Source organism: Homarus americanus, unplaced genomic scaffold, assembly GCF_018991925.1.
Source record: "Homarus americanus isolate GMGI-L3 unplaced genomic scaffold, GMGI_Hamer_2.0 scaffold51859, whole genome shotgun sequence".
Classification (NCBI taxonomy): domain Eukaryota; kingdom Metazoa; phylum Arthropoda; class Malacostraca; order Decapoda; family Nephropidae; genus Homarus; species Homarus americanus.
The window spans coordinates 4,692,235-4,708,851 of NW_024711292.1; the positions used below are offsets into that span (position 1 = coordinate 4,692,235).

General features: G+C 38.0%; 1 protein-coding gene across 4 annotated transcripts in view; it reads right to left on the reverse strand.

The window, feature by feature from the left end:
- Positions 1–1,686: 1,686 nt before the first annotated feature.
- LOC121875937 (uncharacterized protein C7orf26 homolog) overlaps positions 1,687–16,617 on the reverse strand; it is a 51,089-nt gene continuing 36,158 nt past the window's right edge. For all 4 annotated transcript variants that reach the window (XM_042380907.1, XM_042380741.1, XM_042380829.1 and 1 more), the window contains 2 exons: positions 4,505–4,664; positions 1,687–2,210 (listed from right to left, as the gene is read on the reverse strand). In XM_042380907.1, the coding sequence (XP_042236841.1) occupies positions 2,128–2,210; positions 4,505–4,664 (243 nt within the window). In that variant the 3' untranslated portion in view covers positions 1,687–2,127. The remainder of the gene's footprint in view (positions 2,211–4,504; positions 4,665–16,617) is intronic.

Genomic DNA, 16,617 nt, shown 5'->3' on the forward strand with positions numbered 1-16,617 from the left:
ACCTTTCCTTGACAAGGTCCAGGACCTTCTGATGACACGTGACTGTTTGTCTTCCCTTCCCTATACTCGCCAGAGAAGAAGATAGTTGCCTGAAATGAATTTCTATAGTCTTTTATGTTCTATTTATTCAATATTTTGGGGGAAAAATATTTTACCAAGATCATTCATATGTCTACCCAAGGGGACGTAGGAAGGTTGGGGGCAGAGGGAGGGGGGGAAACCATAAATAACTGCATAAATATTACGAATATTATCATAAAACTCCACCCAGATACAGCCACAGGCAACACCTTTGCTTGGGAATTTTCTCATATTTTATGATTTTTTTTTTCTTAATTTTTCTTTGATCTAAACTACACTCTCCCCTTAAGATCATGACAAGTTCCCAAATATTCGTATACAGTATTTGCTTACCGAAATAAAGAAGAAATTATATTAATGAATTGGCAACTTGATTACAATGAGGGATGCCACAAGATTCTCAGATAAAATTGTCTTCATTATTTAAGCAAATATATGAACATCTGGAAACTTGTCATGATCTTAAATAACAATGAATAGTTTATTTTTATAAAAATTCTACCTTTGGAGTGTTTAATATTTATCCTGACAGTGATACAGCCGAAAATAGATCCACCAATCACAATCCCCATTACATACAGCCTTACTTCACCAAGTATTGCCAAGTAAAATTGCGAGTACAAGAGCCACGGTGGGGGTCAATGCATCTTTAGCTGACTGTACCTATATAATTATATTTGTTTTTCCAAAAACAGGTAAATTTAATTAAGAATACCAACACATGTTTTATAACATGTCCATAAAGTGATAGTTAGCTGTGGTAGTAAGAAACATGACAGCATACAGCCAGTGACTTGGACTTGCCAGTAGGGAAGGCTATTGAATCTGCAAAAATAATTTTTTCCAAAATATACTTTGCTAATTATAGGGTGCGTCTAATCGCTTGTAGCATCTTATGAGCTGGAAATATGGTAGGTAAATATCAGGCTGTGCAGATTAGCCTAATGGTGAGCTAAGTGATTTTACATGTTCTTGTGCCCTGTGGACAAGTTTATTTTGAGAAGAAATTACCCACGTGGGAATTTGTCAGGTACTGCATGACCCCCACTTCCCTGTACAGTACATGTTTATCAAGTGAGATCCTTAAACCAGCGAAGTGATGGAAAGGGAGGAGCTGTGGGTGTGCTTAATCTGACACCATATTGTGACATCACAGTATGTCACAGAAAAATTTATTCCTGACTTTTTTGTTCCCACACCCAGGTGTGTGCTACAGCCTCAGTGATATCATAACTTATCCCTCCTATTTCTATTGGTCTATTCTCACATTAAATTGACCTGAATATCTGTACATATACCTGAAAAAAAAAAAAAAAAAAAAAAAAAAACAACAACAACACTGGTTATTATGTAAGCAGAGTTGTGCTACAAATTGAAGTAAAAATATCAATGTGAATAAGAAGCAAGGAAAACTGACTGGGTGAGGATATTTTAGATGGACACAAGTAATCTGTAAGTTGATACACACAGTACATTTGAATGTTTGTTTAACTTTTCCCATAAAAAGCCAAGCAAGCAAATTTCCTCCATAATTTGTCAAGGCAAAAAATATATCCAGACGAGTAAATTTCACGTCACTTGTTGGGGAGAAGTAAATATTCTACATAATCTGCACCGCCTGGTAAGTATATTTAAATAAAGATTCAAAACAATCATGTGATAAGTTTTTTATTGGTAATGCCTCTTCTCTGCACTGTTGTCCATTTTCCCCCCACAAAAAAATTACTTTAAAACACACCCTTTGAAGAATTAAAATTATAAGCACAATATGCACTATACTCTTGAACTTATAATGCTGTTACAAAATAAAACAAGACAAGTTTTATTATAAAACCTTAAGCTCTTAAGTAAAGCTAATTACAAAAGTTGCATTTACCAATTTGACTTACTTTGATCATTTATGTGTACACTTGCAATTTGAACTGTTAAATAAATCCAATTTTTTGTCCTCTAAAAAATATCAAAGAGGATTTGAAGGTCTCATCAACAATGGACTTTCCACTGACTAAGCAACAACTTGATTAATAGTCATTACAATTCTTGTAGTCACCGGGTTTCACGAGTAGCCAAAAGAGTAGAAATAAGACGGTTCTGTCTTGGTAGCCTGTGCAACGAGTCCCACATATCACCTGCAAAAAAGGAAGGTTTATGTACAAAGAGAAAAGTTATAACAGTCTACTGCTGCAGGAGATACCAAGATACATTTACAGTAATGTGAAGACAAAGTAAACATCTGAGAATATTAATTCTATGAACCTATGTCAAGTGGCTAAACCTGAAATTCAACTCAACTGAGATAAAATCATCTGTAGCTCACCAAAATTTTGATTCACAGGTATGTACCTGTGTCACAGGCACTCTGAGCACCACTGGAGTGGACCTGTGAGGTTTGGTTTTCTAATAAACTAGACAAGGACCCGAGAGGTACTGATGATTTTCTGAGTGCCGCAGGCACTATCCTGTGAAGAACGGAATCTGTTCTAGGTGTCTCATGCACATCACACCTGTGTGGTTCAGAAGATGTTTTCAGCATTACAGGTACAGACCTGTAAGGTTTGGAAGGCACTCTGAGCACCACACACAGAGGCCTGTGTAGTTTGGAAACTGCTCCAAGTGCCACAGGAGTGGACCTGTGAGGTTCAGCTTATGCATACCCCAGTCAAGGACCTGATAGGTTGTGATGGGCTTTTGAGCATCATAGGCATGGTCCTATGAGGAAGGTGCTCCAAGCATCACAGGCACAGACCTATGAGGAAGGTGCTCCAAGCATCACAGGCACAGACCTATGAGGTTTAGAAAGGCCTCAGAACACCACACACATGGACCTATGTAGTTTGGAAGGCATTCCAAGTGCCACAGGTACAAGCCTGCAAAATTCAGAAAGGCCTAAGTGCACCACAAGTGTGATGAACCTATGAGATTTGGAATCCATTCCAAGTGCCATAGATGCATACCTGTCAACTTTAAGAGGGCCTCTTTGTACCACAGGTGTGGATCTGTCAACTTCAGAGCCTGGCCCAAGTGCCACAGGTGCAGACCTGTGTGGTTTGGAATGATTATTGAATGCCACAGGCACTGATGTTAGGTTCAGAAGGGCCTCTGAGCACATCAGGCCCTTATAAACTCCACAGCCTATGGCACTCATGGTCCTTCCAAAGTTGATAGGTTCACACCTGTTACATTTGGATTTCATTCTGAACTCCATCAGGTCTGTGCCTGTGCGGCTCAGAGGCCTTTAAAAACTCCATGAGTCCCCATCTGTGGAATTGAAGGCACTCTATGAACCACAGGTGCAGACCTCTTGATTGTTCTTTTCTTTAATTCTTCCTGCTTAGGTTGTAGTACAGTACATGTATTGGGTTAAACATTAGTCTTCCATTAGACTGAAAAGAGGAGATAAAAGGAACTTGGAGATTAGCAGTTACAGGCAGACCCCAATTTATGATAGGGTTATGTTCCTGAAGAAAAAAATACAAAAGGTACTGTGCAAAAATAAAATGCAAGTAAATTGATGCACATTTTCCAATTACTGTAACTCCTATTATAAAATAAAGATAAATTTTCTCTGAAAAAATCTCACAATTGACCTCCCAGCGAGTTATTGTGTCAGCTTAAATTTACGCTGCTTTGTTGAAATAGCGTGAATGCTGTGGTTACAGTTGTTTGAGCTTTAACCAACATTTCCAGTTCAACAGTGTTTAAAGAAAACAAAGTAGCAAGTGTAAAAAAAATAAATGTGGAAATTCTGCACAAACTGGACTAAGCACAGTCTATGAATAAAAATGCCTGGACAAAGTGCAATATGAATGGTTAAAGCAATGAAGAAACAAAGGAATTGCCATTTCTAGACTATTGCTTTGTGATAAAGCTCTGGAGTTTAGGAGGAATTTAAAATTCAACAGCAATGTGATTTCACCATGGACTGGCTTAAAATGTTCAAAAAGTGGTATAGCATTAAGTGTCTTAAAGCCAATGGAAAAATAATGTAAGCAAAGGGGCACAAAATGTTATGTATACTTGTTACCAAGTTCTGCCAAGCTGTCAGTCCCATCAGCCAGCCAGCCAGTGATCACAATTCCAAATTCTACACTTTCTCTTATAACTCTACACATTTAGTGTAAATAATTAGCATATGACACATGAGAACCCAGAACATATATGTTTTTTTTTAATTTTACACATATTACATAAAAATATAGCAGGATAAATTGGACAATCTGCCTGAGTGACTGTGAGCTTACTGGTGATGAGTCTACTTGTCTTTGTGAGTTTGAGGAGTAAGTTATATGATGATTGTAGAAGAAAGATGACACCTATGTTATCGAAATAAGTTAGCAAACTGGTAGTAAAGAAATGCATTAATTTAGGATATAATTCACAGCCTTGTAAATTGGGGTTTGCCTTTATATTAGAATATACTTACTGAGGGATCCAGAAAGAGATTCTGTGTGTAATGCAACTAAGATAATCTGTGCCAATCTGTCAAGAGACATATTTACAGCTTCTTCATTTTCCAATCCATATGTTCTGATTCTCTCGCACACAGCGTCAACTACACTAGTCACGTGTTTTGGGCACAATACCTGAAAGAGTTATTCTTTTTTACTAATACTGTATGTCAAAATAATATTTTTTTTTATGATACATAATTTTTAAGTAAAAACCCTACAGTTAGTGTAAAATAAATTTTTCACTCTCTGGCTGTCACAAAATCAATGGGGTCAGGGCACGGTCATCACCAATTATGTCTGTGTCTGGTGCCTGTATTTACTTCCTATCTGCATAATTATTTGTAATTAAAATTCAGAAACTATACATTTTCTGAATCCTCGTGGTTAAAGGTGCCTTCTGTTGGTTATGTTTGCAAGGAAAGCCTGAAATTTGAGATCCAATGGTACCCGAGCCCACTACTCAAAAAGACATCAGCAGTCTATTAGTCTACCTCTCCCTCTTTACATTTAACTGCACCAGCAGTGTTTCACCAACCTGTTAATACCAGTACATTCACTTGTTCATAACATCTCCATACATTTTCATCCAAGCATCTCAGAGGAGTTCTTTATCCAACATATTTCTGAAAAATCTAAATTTTTCAACATATCACCAATTTAGTGTTTTTTTAATAACTTAGCTTAGATTATCTATTACTATTTTTATCACTTTCAAGTAATTCTTGCTATGTGATGTAGTTTCTACAAGATGAGTCTAAATATCCACAGTAAAACAAATCCTCTACGTTAATATCTCCACCAGCCGGAATCCCTCAAACCCAGAACTCTCTGATAGCCGGAATTGAAATTTTCTCGGAAAATCGTTCCCCAAGCTGGAATTTTCCGGAAAACTCTGGCTTTGGGAACAATTTTCAAGGGGCACATTTTCTGGAAAATTCCAAGAAAATGTTCCCAGTACAGTAGTCGGGATATATAGCGACTTTATATAAAGATTTTTTTTACATCGCGGCTACCAAAATTATCAAAATTTTCCTATATACTGTATATAGCGATAATTTTTTTTTATTTCGCGAGGGAAGTCGGGCAGGAAATATTTCAAATTTATCACGACTACCAAAATTATCAAAATTTTCCAATATATAACGATAAATTTATTTACAGTAGACTCACAACTTACGTGGGGTTATGTTCCTGAGACCTCACATAAAGCCAAAAAGCGTATAAAGTCAGAAACACTACTAAAAATCCACTAAATACAGGTAGTTCTGCTTTAACGCGATAGTTGTGTTCTTGTAAAACATCGTGTTATAGAAATTCGCGTAATAGAAATAACAGGGCTTATGGAGAAAATAGGGTTAGGTGCAGATTACTCCAAATCGAAAAAAAAATTCGTAGTTAGCCTAACACAAAGGAGAGCACAGTCTAAATAAATGTTACATTCATATCTAATAATGAAATCATACAGCAAATGTTACACTTTACCTTGAAAAAATATGAATATAACTTGATGGGGGAGAAGGTTGATGTTGAGAAGTCATGAAACATCAAGCTTTTCTTCAAGTGTTATAGCCTTTCTTTTACGATCACCACTGGAAATGCGATCACCAGAACACTTCCCAGAGATATTCTTCTTTTCCAAAGTCACAAAATTGGAGAAACAGTAATCAGAATTCACTGAGGACGCTTAAAAACTTCACACGTGTTTCACACTGAACGTGTGGAGTAAACAGAGCGCGCGGGTCTAAAACGCTATGTATTTTGTTTTTCTCTCTTATTTAAAATTTTACAATTTACATATAATGTACAGGTATACTGTATACATAAATATTACATAAATTATTTCTACAATTGTTCACAAACAAAACACATAAATCAATTGAACATGTGATGTCGAACGTGAACTGTAAACACTGCATAACCCCGCGCCAAGCCACAACACTATACAGTACACTTTAAACGCTACGTATTTAGTTTTTCTCTTTTATTTAAATTTTTACAATTTACATACAGTATACATATATATGTAAATTGTAATTTACATATTACAGTATTACCCCGCCTAACGCGGTTTCACTTAGCGCGTTTTACCGTATACGCGGTGACTCGCCAGAGCTGAACTTTCACTTAACGCGGGTTTTTACCACGTATACGCGGTGAGTGTCCGGCTCGAGAGCTATTTTTAGATTGCCCCACCCGCCACCCGCCACCCTGCCTGTTTTAGCTCATAAAATTCATACAAATTACCCAGCCAGAATATAATTTACATTGCTGGAATTCTTACAATATGATGATCATTTTGAATATAAACATCATAGATTTTGCATGAGACATACAAATTTTAGATATAAAGTTTACTCTGAGTAAATATGTTATTTTTTGTGCAAAATATATGACATTTGTATTCAAAATATTCCTAGGCTTACAAGGAATCCAGCAATGTCAATTATATTATCCTAACTTTAGTTTGAGGTATTATTTATTACTAAAAAGGTAAATATTCTGGTTTTCCCACACATCTGGTGGGATGGTTGGTGGGGGGTGGGGGGTGGGGAGGGACCGACCGACCATCTGTTACAGTGTGAAAAATATATTTTTTTTTTATTAACTGAAGATATTTGTTTTAGCTCATAAAATTCATACAAATTACCTGGTCAGAATATAATTTACATTGCTGGAATTCTTACAATTTGATGATCATTTTGAATATAAACATCATAGATTTTGCATTAGACATACAAATTTTAGATATAATGTTTACTCTGAGTAAATATGTTATCTTTTGTGCAAAATATATGACATTTATATTCAAAATATTCCTGGTCTTACAAGGAATCCAGCAATGTCAATTGTATTATCCTAACTTTAGTTTGAGGTATTATTTATTAAAATTTAGTGGTTTTCCCCCAAAAATTTCTCAGAGAGGGAAGAGCCAGCAGTGTTGTGTGAGAAGAGGGGGAGGGAGTTGAGTCCATTATTTGAATGGACATTAACTTGGTGACTGTATTTCTCTATTTCTCTTAAGTATTAATTGTGTGCATGTACCATCATAAAATTAAGATGTTATTTTTACTAGAACATAGGTATTGTGTCGGAAAAAGTGGAGTTTGGGGATGGGCCAGTTTCTATTGGAATTAATCCCATATGTTCTGTTGTTCACTTAGCGCGGTTTTCACTTAACACGGTACCCTGTGGGTTTTATTGACAGCGTTAAGCGGGGTACTACTGTATTCATATTATGCTACTGCGCCCACAAAACAGTAGAGATGTCCGTTCTCTACCCACTTCAGGATGTTTTAGTCCTCCGTTTTCTTTTTGTGTACTCGCTCAGGGACTCAAGTATTTCTGTATATAACACAGGATGATAAGGGAATTTTAAATTATGAGTGAATGAATTTATTATACAATGATCAATTAACATAGTTTTGATGTGTTTAAGTAGCATTCAGGCGCCTTCAGCCTAGTAATGTTACGACATTCGTATCACTCACTCTAAACCACGAATTCCACCCATACAGAGAGAGAGAGAGGCCAAGCGCTCTGTTTACATCACACAAACATAAATATTACATACCGTATATCTCGGCCTATTTTATAAGAGCAGTCATGTACTGAATATTCTATGTAAAAAATATAAATTTTAAATGAATTATTAATAGTGCGGTCGACTTCCGACACAAAGACGGGCTATAAATAGCCTTCTTATCTCCCTCCATCTATTACCCTCTGTTCTCAGAGAGAAGGTCTTGGTAAATAACTATTGTTTGTTTATTTTCAGTGTTTGTCTAATTTATCATGTTGTATCAAAGTAATATTACTAAAAGTTTTAGGCGTCTACCAAACAGGGAGATACTACCGCCTGGGAAGATATTGGAAGCATAACGTACAGTATTGTCTAATGGTAGATCCTACTTCCATATGGCATCACGAAAATTGTGACCAAGTCTTAGGTTGCTGATCTATCTTTCTGCCTCATTTACACACAATTGCAGAGTTTCAATTGTTTCTCTTCCTTTGACAACACAACATATACAGTCAACCCACACTTTACGCGGTCCCACATTCCGCGTTTCCACGTTAACGCGGTGCCTTGCCAGAACCTAACGTGCTCACATTACGAGGTGCGTGAACCCCATTACGCGGAGAGTGTCCGGCATGACGCTATTTTTAGATTCGCCCCACCCGCCTGCCTGCCTGTGCTCCTCGCCTCTCCCTCCTCCTCCCTCCGCTTGGGCAAGCCGCGCGGTAAGGTTGCGCAGTGTGTGTCTTTGTTGCGTTATCACTGACGTCATATGACGTATCCGACTGTAATTGGCCATGCATCCCTACCCCCCTCTGCTGCTAGCTGTAATTGGCTTAAAGTATTATGACGTGTCCACCCGGGGGAGGGAGGGCGGGAGGAAAGATGATCCTTGACCTAGCCGCGCCAGTTTCATCCCTCCACGCCAGACCGTGTAAACGTGCATCCATTGTTCTCTAAAATGGCTTCCGCCGGACCACCACCCCCAGAGAGAAACCTTTCCTTACCTGGACCCAGCGGCACTAAGCCAAAGAAGACACGACGTTCCTTAAGCTACGAGGTGAAGTATACCATCATCCAAGAGTTGGAGAAAGGAACAAGGCAGGTTGATTTGGCGCGCCAGCATGGTGTGAATGAATCTACGATTCGAACAATAAAGAAGGATGCAGCCAAGATAAAGGAGCACATGAAGATCACAAAGTCTACAGGTGCTTCTATGATCAAGTATTTTCACAACCAGGTGCTTCTCAAGACAGAAAAATTACTTGTGAGGTACTTGGTGCGTCAGGCGCGACGGAACATGGCGGTCGACACGTGCTCTGTTAAGGACTACGCACGTGAACTGTACATTGCAGTGGCACGAAAGATGGGAACTACAGAGCCCAAACCCTTTAATGCTTCCTCTGGGTGGTTACAGAGGTTTAAGATCCGGAACAAGATCACGAATATAAACATTGGTGGTGAAGAAGCGAGTGCTGACCGTGCTGCGGCTAGGGAATTTCCTCCGTTTTTACGTGAGATTATGGAGGAAGGACAGTACACCGACGACCAGGTGTTTAACATGGACGAATCTGGTCTTTTCTGGAAAAAGCTAACTTCCAAGTCCTTCGTTGTAAAGAATGCCAGCAAGATTCGGGGCCGGAAGATGCAGAAGGAACGTATCACCGTCCTGTTTACCACCAATGCCTCCGGTATCAGTAAGCTCAAGTTATCGGTGATCCACACAGCACGCAAGCCGCACGCCTACAAAACAATGGACATGACCAAGCTAAATGTCCACTGGCTGACCGCATGTAAGGCGTGGATGTTCTCTACACTGTCCCTCTCCTGGTTTGATGACTGTTTTGTTCCCGATGTAAAGAAATTCTGTGAGCAACAGAATGTGTCATTCAAGATTTTGTTGCTGCTGGACAACGCACCAGGACACTCGCCCCTACTGTTAGATCGTCACCCCAACGTAAAAGTGGTCTTCCTTCCTCCCAACACTACGTCTATATTACAGCCCATGGACCAAGAGTTAATCTGTAATGTAAAAGCTGCATTCTCACCGAAAAAATTCAAACTCCTGAATGACTACACCAACACCAGGGAAAAGTTGCGCAACCTGCGTGACACCACCACCGATAGCAAGAGCGAAGAAGATGAGGATCAACAGTTGGCACAGCAAAAAATACTGTTCAAACAATTCTGGAGAGTATTTAACATCAAGAAAGCTGTGGACTTCTTGGTGAAGTCATGGGATCAGCTGTCTATTGCTACAATTCGTCACGCATGAAGACATGTGTTGCATGGAATACCAGGTGAGAGGAGGAGTCAATCTGTGACTGGTGAGGTTCAGACTGTTGCAGTAGCAGTGGACCTTGCCAGAGAAGCTGCGCAGACTGTTACAGTTCCAGGCTTCTCCGAGACCACCAACGACGACATCCTGGAGGTGATAATGAAATCTGATGTGACTACCGAGGAGATGGTAGATGATGATGATGACGACGTCAGTGAAGAGGCAGGTGGTGCGTCATCCCAAGAAGAACAACACTTATCCTATAGTAATGTTAGGGGTGCCATCGAGTGTATCGAGAAAGCCAAGCTCCTCCTTTCTGACGACCCTGACGCAAACAGGTACGAAATCTTCACTACCCAGCTGTTGCAGACTATGGAGCCCTACATCAAGGTGTATCACGACAACATCAACACCAGCCGTCAGCAAAGTATAACAGATTTCTTCGCCCGTAACCCACCACAGCCAGCCCAAGCCAGTGATAGTGACAGTGAAGATGACTTTGAGGGATTTGTCAGGGAAGCCCTGACAATTGTAAGTGACAGTGATGGTGATTCACCTAGTAATGGTGATTCACCTGAGGGCTAGTTATCTGCCCTCTGCCTCGGAACCAGCCTCCATCCCCGTATGCCGACCCATCTCTTCTACTAACGTAAGTGTTCCACATAACTTTTAGTTTTCCTAACCTAACCTTTATTTTTCCTAACCTAACCTCTTCTATATTACTTGTTTTTTCATACCATCATAAAGTTAAGATAAAATTTTTTACTACAACATAGTTGTGTGTCGTCAAAAAGTGGAGTTTGGGGGTCGGCTCGGACTCTATTTCAATTAATCCCATATGTTATGTTATTCACTTTACGCGTTCCTCACTTTCCGCGGGACCCTGCGGGTTACATTAACCGCGTAAAGTGAGGGTTGACTGTATACAATATAATTTTTCTCACCTTTGATCTTTTTTCCTTTTGCATTTATTTATGGTTGGTTATTTAAAATAAGGCTCTTCCCTCTTGAGAAATTTTGGGGGGAAAACCACTAAATTTTAATACATAATACCTCAAACTAAAGTTAGGATAATATAATTGACATTGCTGGATTCCTTGTAAGACCAGGAATATTTTGAATATAAATGTCATATATTTTGCACAAAAGATAACATATTTACTCAGAGTAAACATTATATCTAAAATTTGTATGTCTAATGCAAAATCTATGATGTTTATATTCAAAATGATCACCAAATTGTAAGAATTCCAGCAATGTAAATTATATTCTGGCCGGGTAATTTGTATGAATTTTATGAGCTAAAACAAATATCTTCAGTTAATAAAAAAAAAATATTCTTCACAACACTATCTGTCAATCAAAGTACCCCACCTTGCCTCCCCCCCTCTTCCAACCGCGCGGTCAGTCCCAACCCTCCCCCCCACCCCCCACCAATCCTCCCTTCAAGAGATGTTGGGTGAAAAAACTAAATTTTAACATTTAGTATTAAATAATACCTCAGATTAAAGTTAGGATAATATAATTGACATTGCTGGATTCCTTGTAAGACCAGGAATATTTTGAATATAAATGTCATATATTTTGCACGAAAGATAACATATTTACTCAGAGTAAACATTATATCTAAAATTTGTATGTCTAATGCAAAATCTATGATGTTTATATTCAAAATGATCATCAAATTGTAAGAATTCCAGCAATGTAAATTATATTCTGACAGGGTAATTTGTATGAATTTTATGAGCTAAAACAAATATCTTCATTTAATAAAAAAAAAAAATATTCTTCACACAGTAACAGATGGTCGGTCGGTCCCTCCCTACCAGATGTGTGGGAAAACCAGAATATTTACGTTTTTAGTAATAAATAATACCTCAAACTAAAGTTAGGATAATATAATTGACATTGCTGGATTCTTTGTAAGACCAGGAATATTTTGAATACAAATGTCATATATTTTGCACAAAAAATAACATATTTACTCAGAGTAAACATTATATCTAAAATTTGTATGTCTAATGCAAAATCTATGATGTTTATATTCAAAATGATCATCATATTGTAAGAATTCCAGCAATGTAAATTATATTCTGGCTGGGTAATTTGTATGAATTTTATGAGCTAAAACAGGCAGGCAGGCGGGTGGGGCGAATCTAAAAACAGCATCTCGAGCCGGACACCCTGCGCGTATACGTGGAAAAAACCCGCGTTAAGAGAAAGTTCAGCTCTGGCGAGGCACCGCGTATACGTGAAACCGCGTTAAGCGCGGTATTACTGTACTTGTTTCGCGAAAAAGGGAGGCTACCATTATACCTGGTAGGTGAAGTTGACCAGATATTTATGGTGATCATTAAGGACCAAACTCCGAATCCATGACGTGACTTCTGTTCATCATTTATATCCTAAATTTACCACTGTCGGTAGTTTCAAGAATTAACGCAGTCATTTACTGAATATTCTTTGTAAAAAAATAAATTTTAAATGAATTATTTATAGGAGATAAGTATTATGATCAGTAAATATACAGATATGCATTACTGACCACCTCCGAACACAAGGACGGCTAAAAATAGCCACAGGCGGTCACAGTCAGGGTCACTTTCCCTTTCTTGTCACTGGCAAATGGGCGGGGGGGTGATGATAGCAGCTGTGTTTATTACCGGGGTATATTGTTCTTTTACGGTATGTTAGACAGGTTTATAATACATTTTTATTATTTTAATATACCGGTAATCTTAATTTTAAACCAGCTTCCCAAACGTAAGTTTCAGTATAAAATAATTAGTGGTAGGACCTTGAGTGGTTTACGATGTTTCCATCACCACTCTTGACATGCTAAACCGCAATATTTAAGAGGTAAGACTTTTATATCTAGTGCTTTAAGACGACCCCCTAACTTTGGGCTAATTTTTTTATGGTTCAAATTCCTTCTTATAGGCCGAGATATACGGTAAATTATTTCTGCAATTGCTCACAAGCAAAACACATAAATCAATTGAACATGTGATGTCGAATGTGAACTGTAAACACTGCATAACCCCGCACCAAGCCACAACAACCGTTCGAGTGGAATCGCGTTAGAGCAAACGCGTTTTACAAATATTGTTCCTCTATTCATCAATCGCGTTAGAGCCAACTCGCGTTGTCAAAACACGCGTTATAGCAGAACTCCCTGTAGCCCCCATAATACAATTTTTTTTTCTGTTGTGCAAAATAAATGATGTCTATATTCAAATTATTCGCTGTCTTGCAAGGATACCACCATTGCAATTAATATTCTGCTAACTTTAGTCTATGGCATTTTATAAGATAAAAACTTTAAGCTTAAAACCACTTTCAATCTTGCCGGAAGTGGAGGGGGGAGGTGATGTATAATGACAGCTGGGTCGGGAGTGAGGACAACGGTTATCTAATGGTATTTATTTATCTGTCATATATGGGAAGTTTAAGTTTTTCTCTTATAAAATGTCAAAGAATTGACTTAAAAGAATATAATTAACAATGCTGGAATTCTTGTAAGATAGCGATTAATTTGAATATAAACATGTTATAGTTCACAATAGACATAATAATTTTAGTACTAATTACATGCACTGTACAGTAGTACATTTTAGTACAAAGGTCTAAAATTTTTATCTCTTGTGCAAAATATATGATGTATATATTCAAATTGTTCGCTATCTTGCAAGGATTCCAGCAATGTAATTTATATTCTGCTAACTTTAGACTGTGCCATTTTATGTCAAGTTTAGTCACTTTTATTGGCCTCCAGAACCTAACCCTATTTTCTCCATTGATTACATGGAATTAAATATTGCAATTTAGTATATAGTGAACATCCTTGGACCCTATCTCGCGATATATCCCGACCCGACTGTACCCGGAAAATTCTGGCTATGGGAGATTTTTTTCCAGGTTTAAGAGATGAAAATCAGGAGCATTTTCTGGAAATTCTGAGAACAATTTTCTGACATCTGGAAAATTCCGGGATTGGGGAATATTTTTCCGGGTTCAAGAGATGATGTAATGCACAATTTCCAGAACTTCCGACAATATTTTTTCCGTTACCCGGAAATTCCGGGAATGAGGTTTATTTCCCAGCTTTGAGAGAGTCGTCTCATTACCCGAAAATCTCTATGCTGCATAAACTAGTTTTCGTACGGAACTGCTACGAACCAATGTACTTTTGCCGGATTTTAAAAATAACTGACCTTGTTCATGGGATACATAACTCAGCACCAGGTGATACAATATTTCAGCAACATTGAAGAACACAAGGATGCTTTAATGAGTGCTGAGCCCAACTTGCAACACAGTGATGAACTTAGTGCACAGTTAGGCAGTTTGGTAGAACCCTACAGGCAATGTTACCAGGAGTTTAAATGCAGTCACGAAGCTCTCATCACCGCCTATTTCATGCCTCAACAATTCAAGGAGAATCCAGTGACGATGACCCTGTCACTCTGGAGATTGTTGATGAAGCTGAAGTCGCTTTACAAGTGTCTGCAGTTGATTTTGAAGCTTTTAAACCGACTAGCTTTTACCTCCACTGTTTCCCAGAGCTTTCCACACCTCCACAATTCGGAGAAAATGGTGGAGTAGAGCATAATTAACTTCCTGGGCTTTCTTAAATTATTTATTTAATAGTGTAGATGCAGTTTATGTAATAGTACGAGTCATTTTTCGAAGGTTACGTTGGTTACCCAAAGTTCTTCAAGAGTAAAGGTATGGTGAGTCCAGTACAATATAGCAATTTTAACACATGTTAAAGGGCATAGCTTGCGCAGATTTCCGATACATGGACGTGTATTAAAGTGAATCAATTGAAAATTATTGATTTAAAGCAACACCCACAATTAAGGACACCTTATCACTTTAAAGCGAATCTTTCTTATTTTACGAGAGTCAAATCTGGAGCGGATTACCCAGGGGGTTAGGTTACAATTTTAAATTTCAAGCTCAAAATTTTCAAAATGGGTCGTAAGTACGCCAAACGCTAGCCCTCCAAACGCTCCACCCCTGCCATCCCACCCACTGTCTTCAGTTGCTGCATGGGTATTGGGTATTGTCAGAGTAACACCTGCCTCTCGTGTGTGTCAATTTGGTGCGCTTAAACCTCTCTCATACTCGTTCATAATGCCCAAATAAAAGCCAACTCTGTACTGTACATGTACTCAAATGTACTAAATGATTACAAAGATTTTTATGTCTAGTTCAAACTATAGCATATTTAAATTCAAATTAATCAGTATCTTACAAGAATCCCAGCAATGTAAGTTATATTCTCCCAGGTCAGTTCAGTGACATTTTATAAGAGAAAACCAAAAACTCACTGTAAAGGTCAGATAAAAAAAAAAAAAATACACTACTTCACTAGACCTCCCACCCCTTATAACATATCACAGACTAAAGTTAGAAGAATATAACCTGCATTGCTGGAATCCTTGCAAGGCAGCGAATAATTTGAAAATTGACATCATATATTTTGCACAAGAGGTAAAAATTTTAGTACATTAGTGTAGTACATTTTAGTTATGTACAAGTTTTCAACTGTATTTTTGGGTAGATTTATAAAACTTTCTTCATTTATTTTTACTCCTTTACAAGCACACACACTCTTAAAAAAAGTAAAAGAAATAATTGTCCTGTACTGTACTCAAATGTACTAAATCATTACTAAAATGTTTATGTCTAATGCAAACTATAGCATGTTTATATTCAAATTAATCACTGTCTTATAAGAATTCCATCAATGTAAGTTATATTCTCCTCGGTCAATTCGGTAACATTTTATAATAAAAAAACAGATAAGACACACACCTCCCCCTTCCCAGGGGCAAAGGTAGTTTGAGGCTCAAACTTTTTATCTTATAAAATGTCAGAGACTAAAGTTAGGAGAATAAAATTTTCATTGCTGGAATCCTTGCAAGATGGAGAATAATTTGAATGTAGACATTTCACACACCTCAAATAAGGGATAAGGGATTGTGGACCTGTATTACATTACAGTCGTGATTGATGAGTTCTAGTGTATCTGGGTAGACTCTCAGTTGGAGCAGTGGGAGGACCAGCAAAAAGTAATGAAAAACTAAGCTGAGAGGAAAGTGAAAGTGCTTGGTGAGTCAGATGAGGCGAGTGATGCGCGGCGCCAGCGAGACCACCCTCTCACATCAGCTGATTGCTAGTAAACAGACCATTTCGCATCCCGTAATATTAGCTGTGTTGATTTATGAGTGTTTGTTTTAGCATAATACTACAAAAAACAATGTTTTGTTTATTCTAGGAGA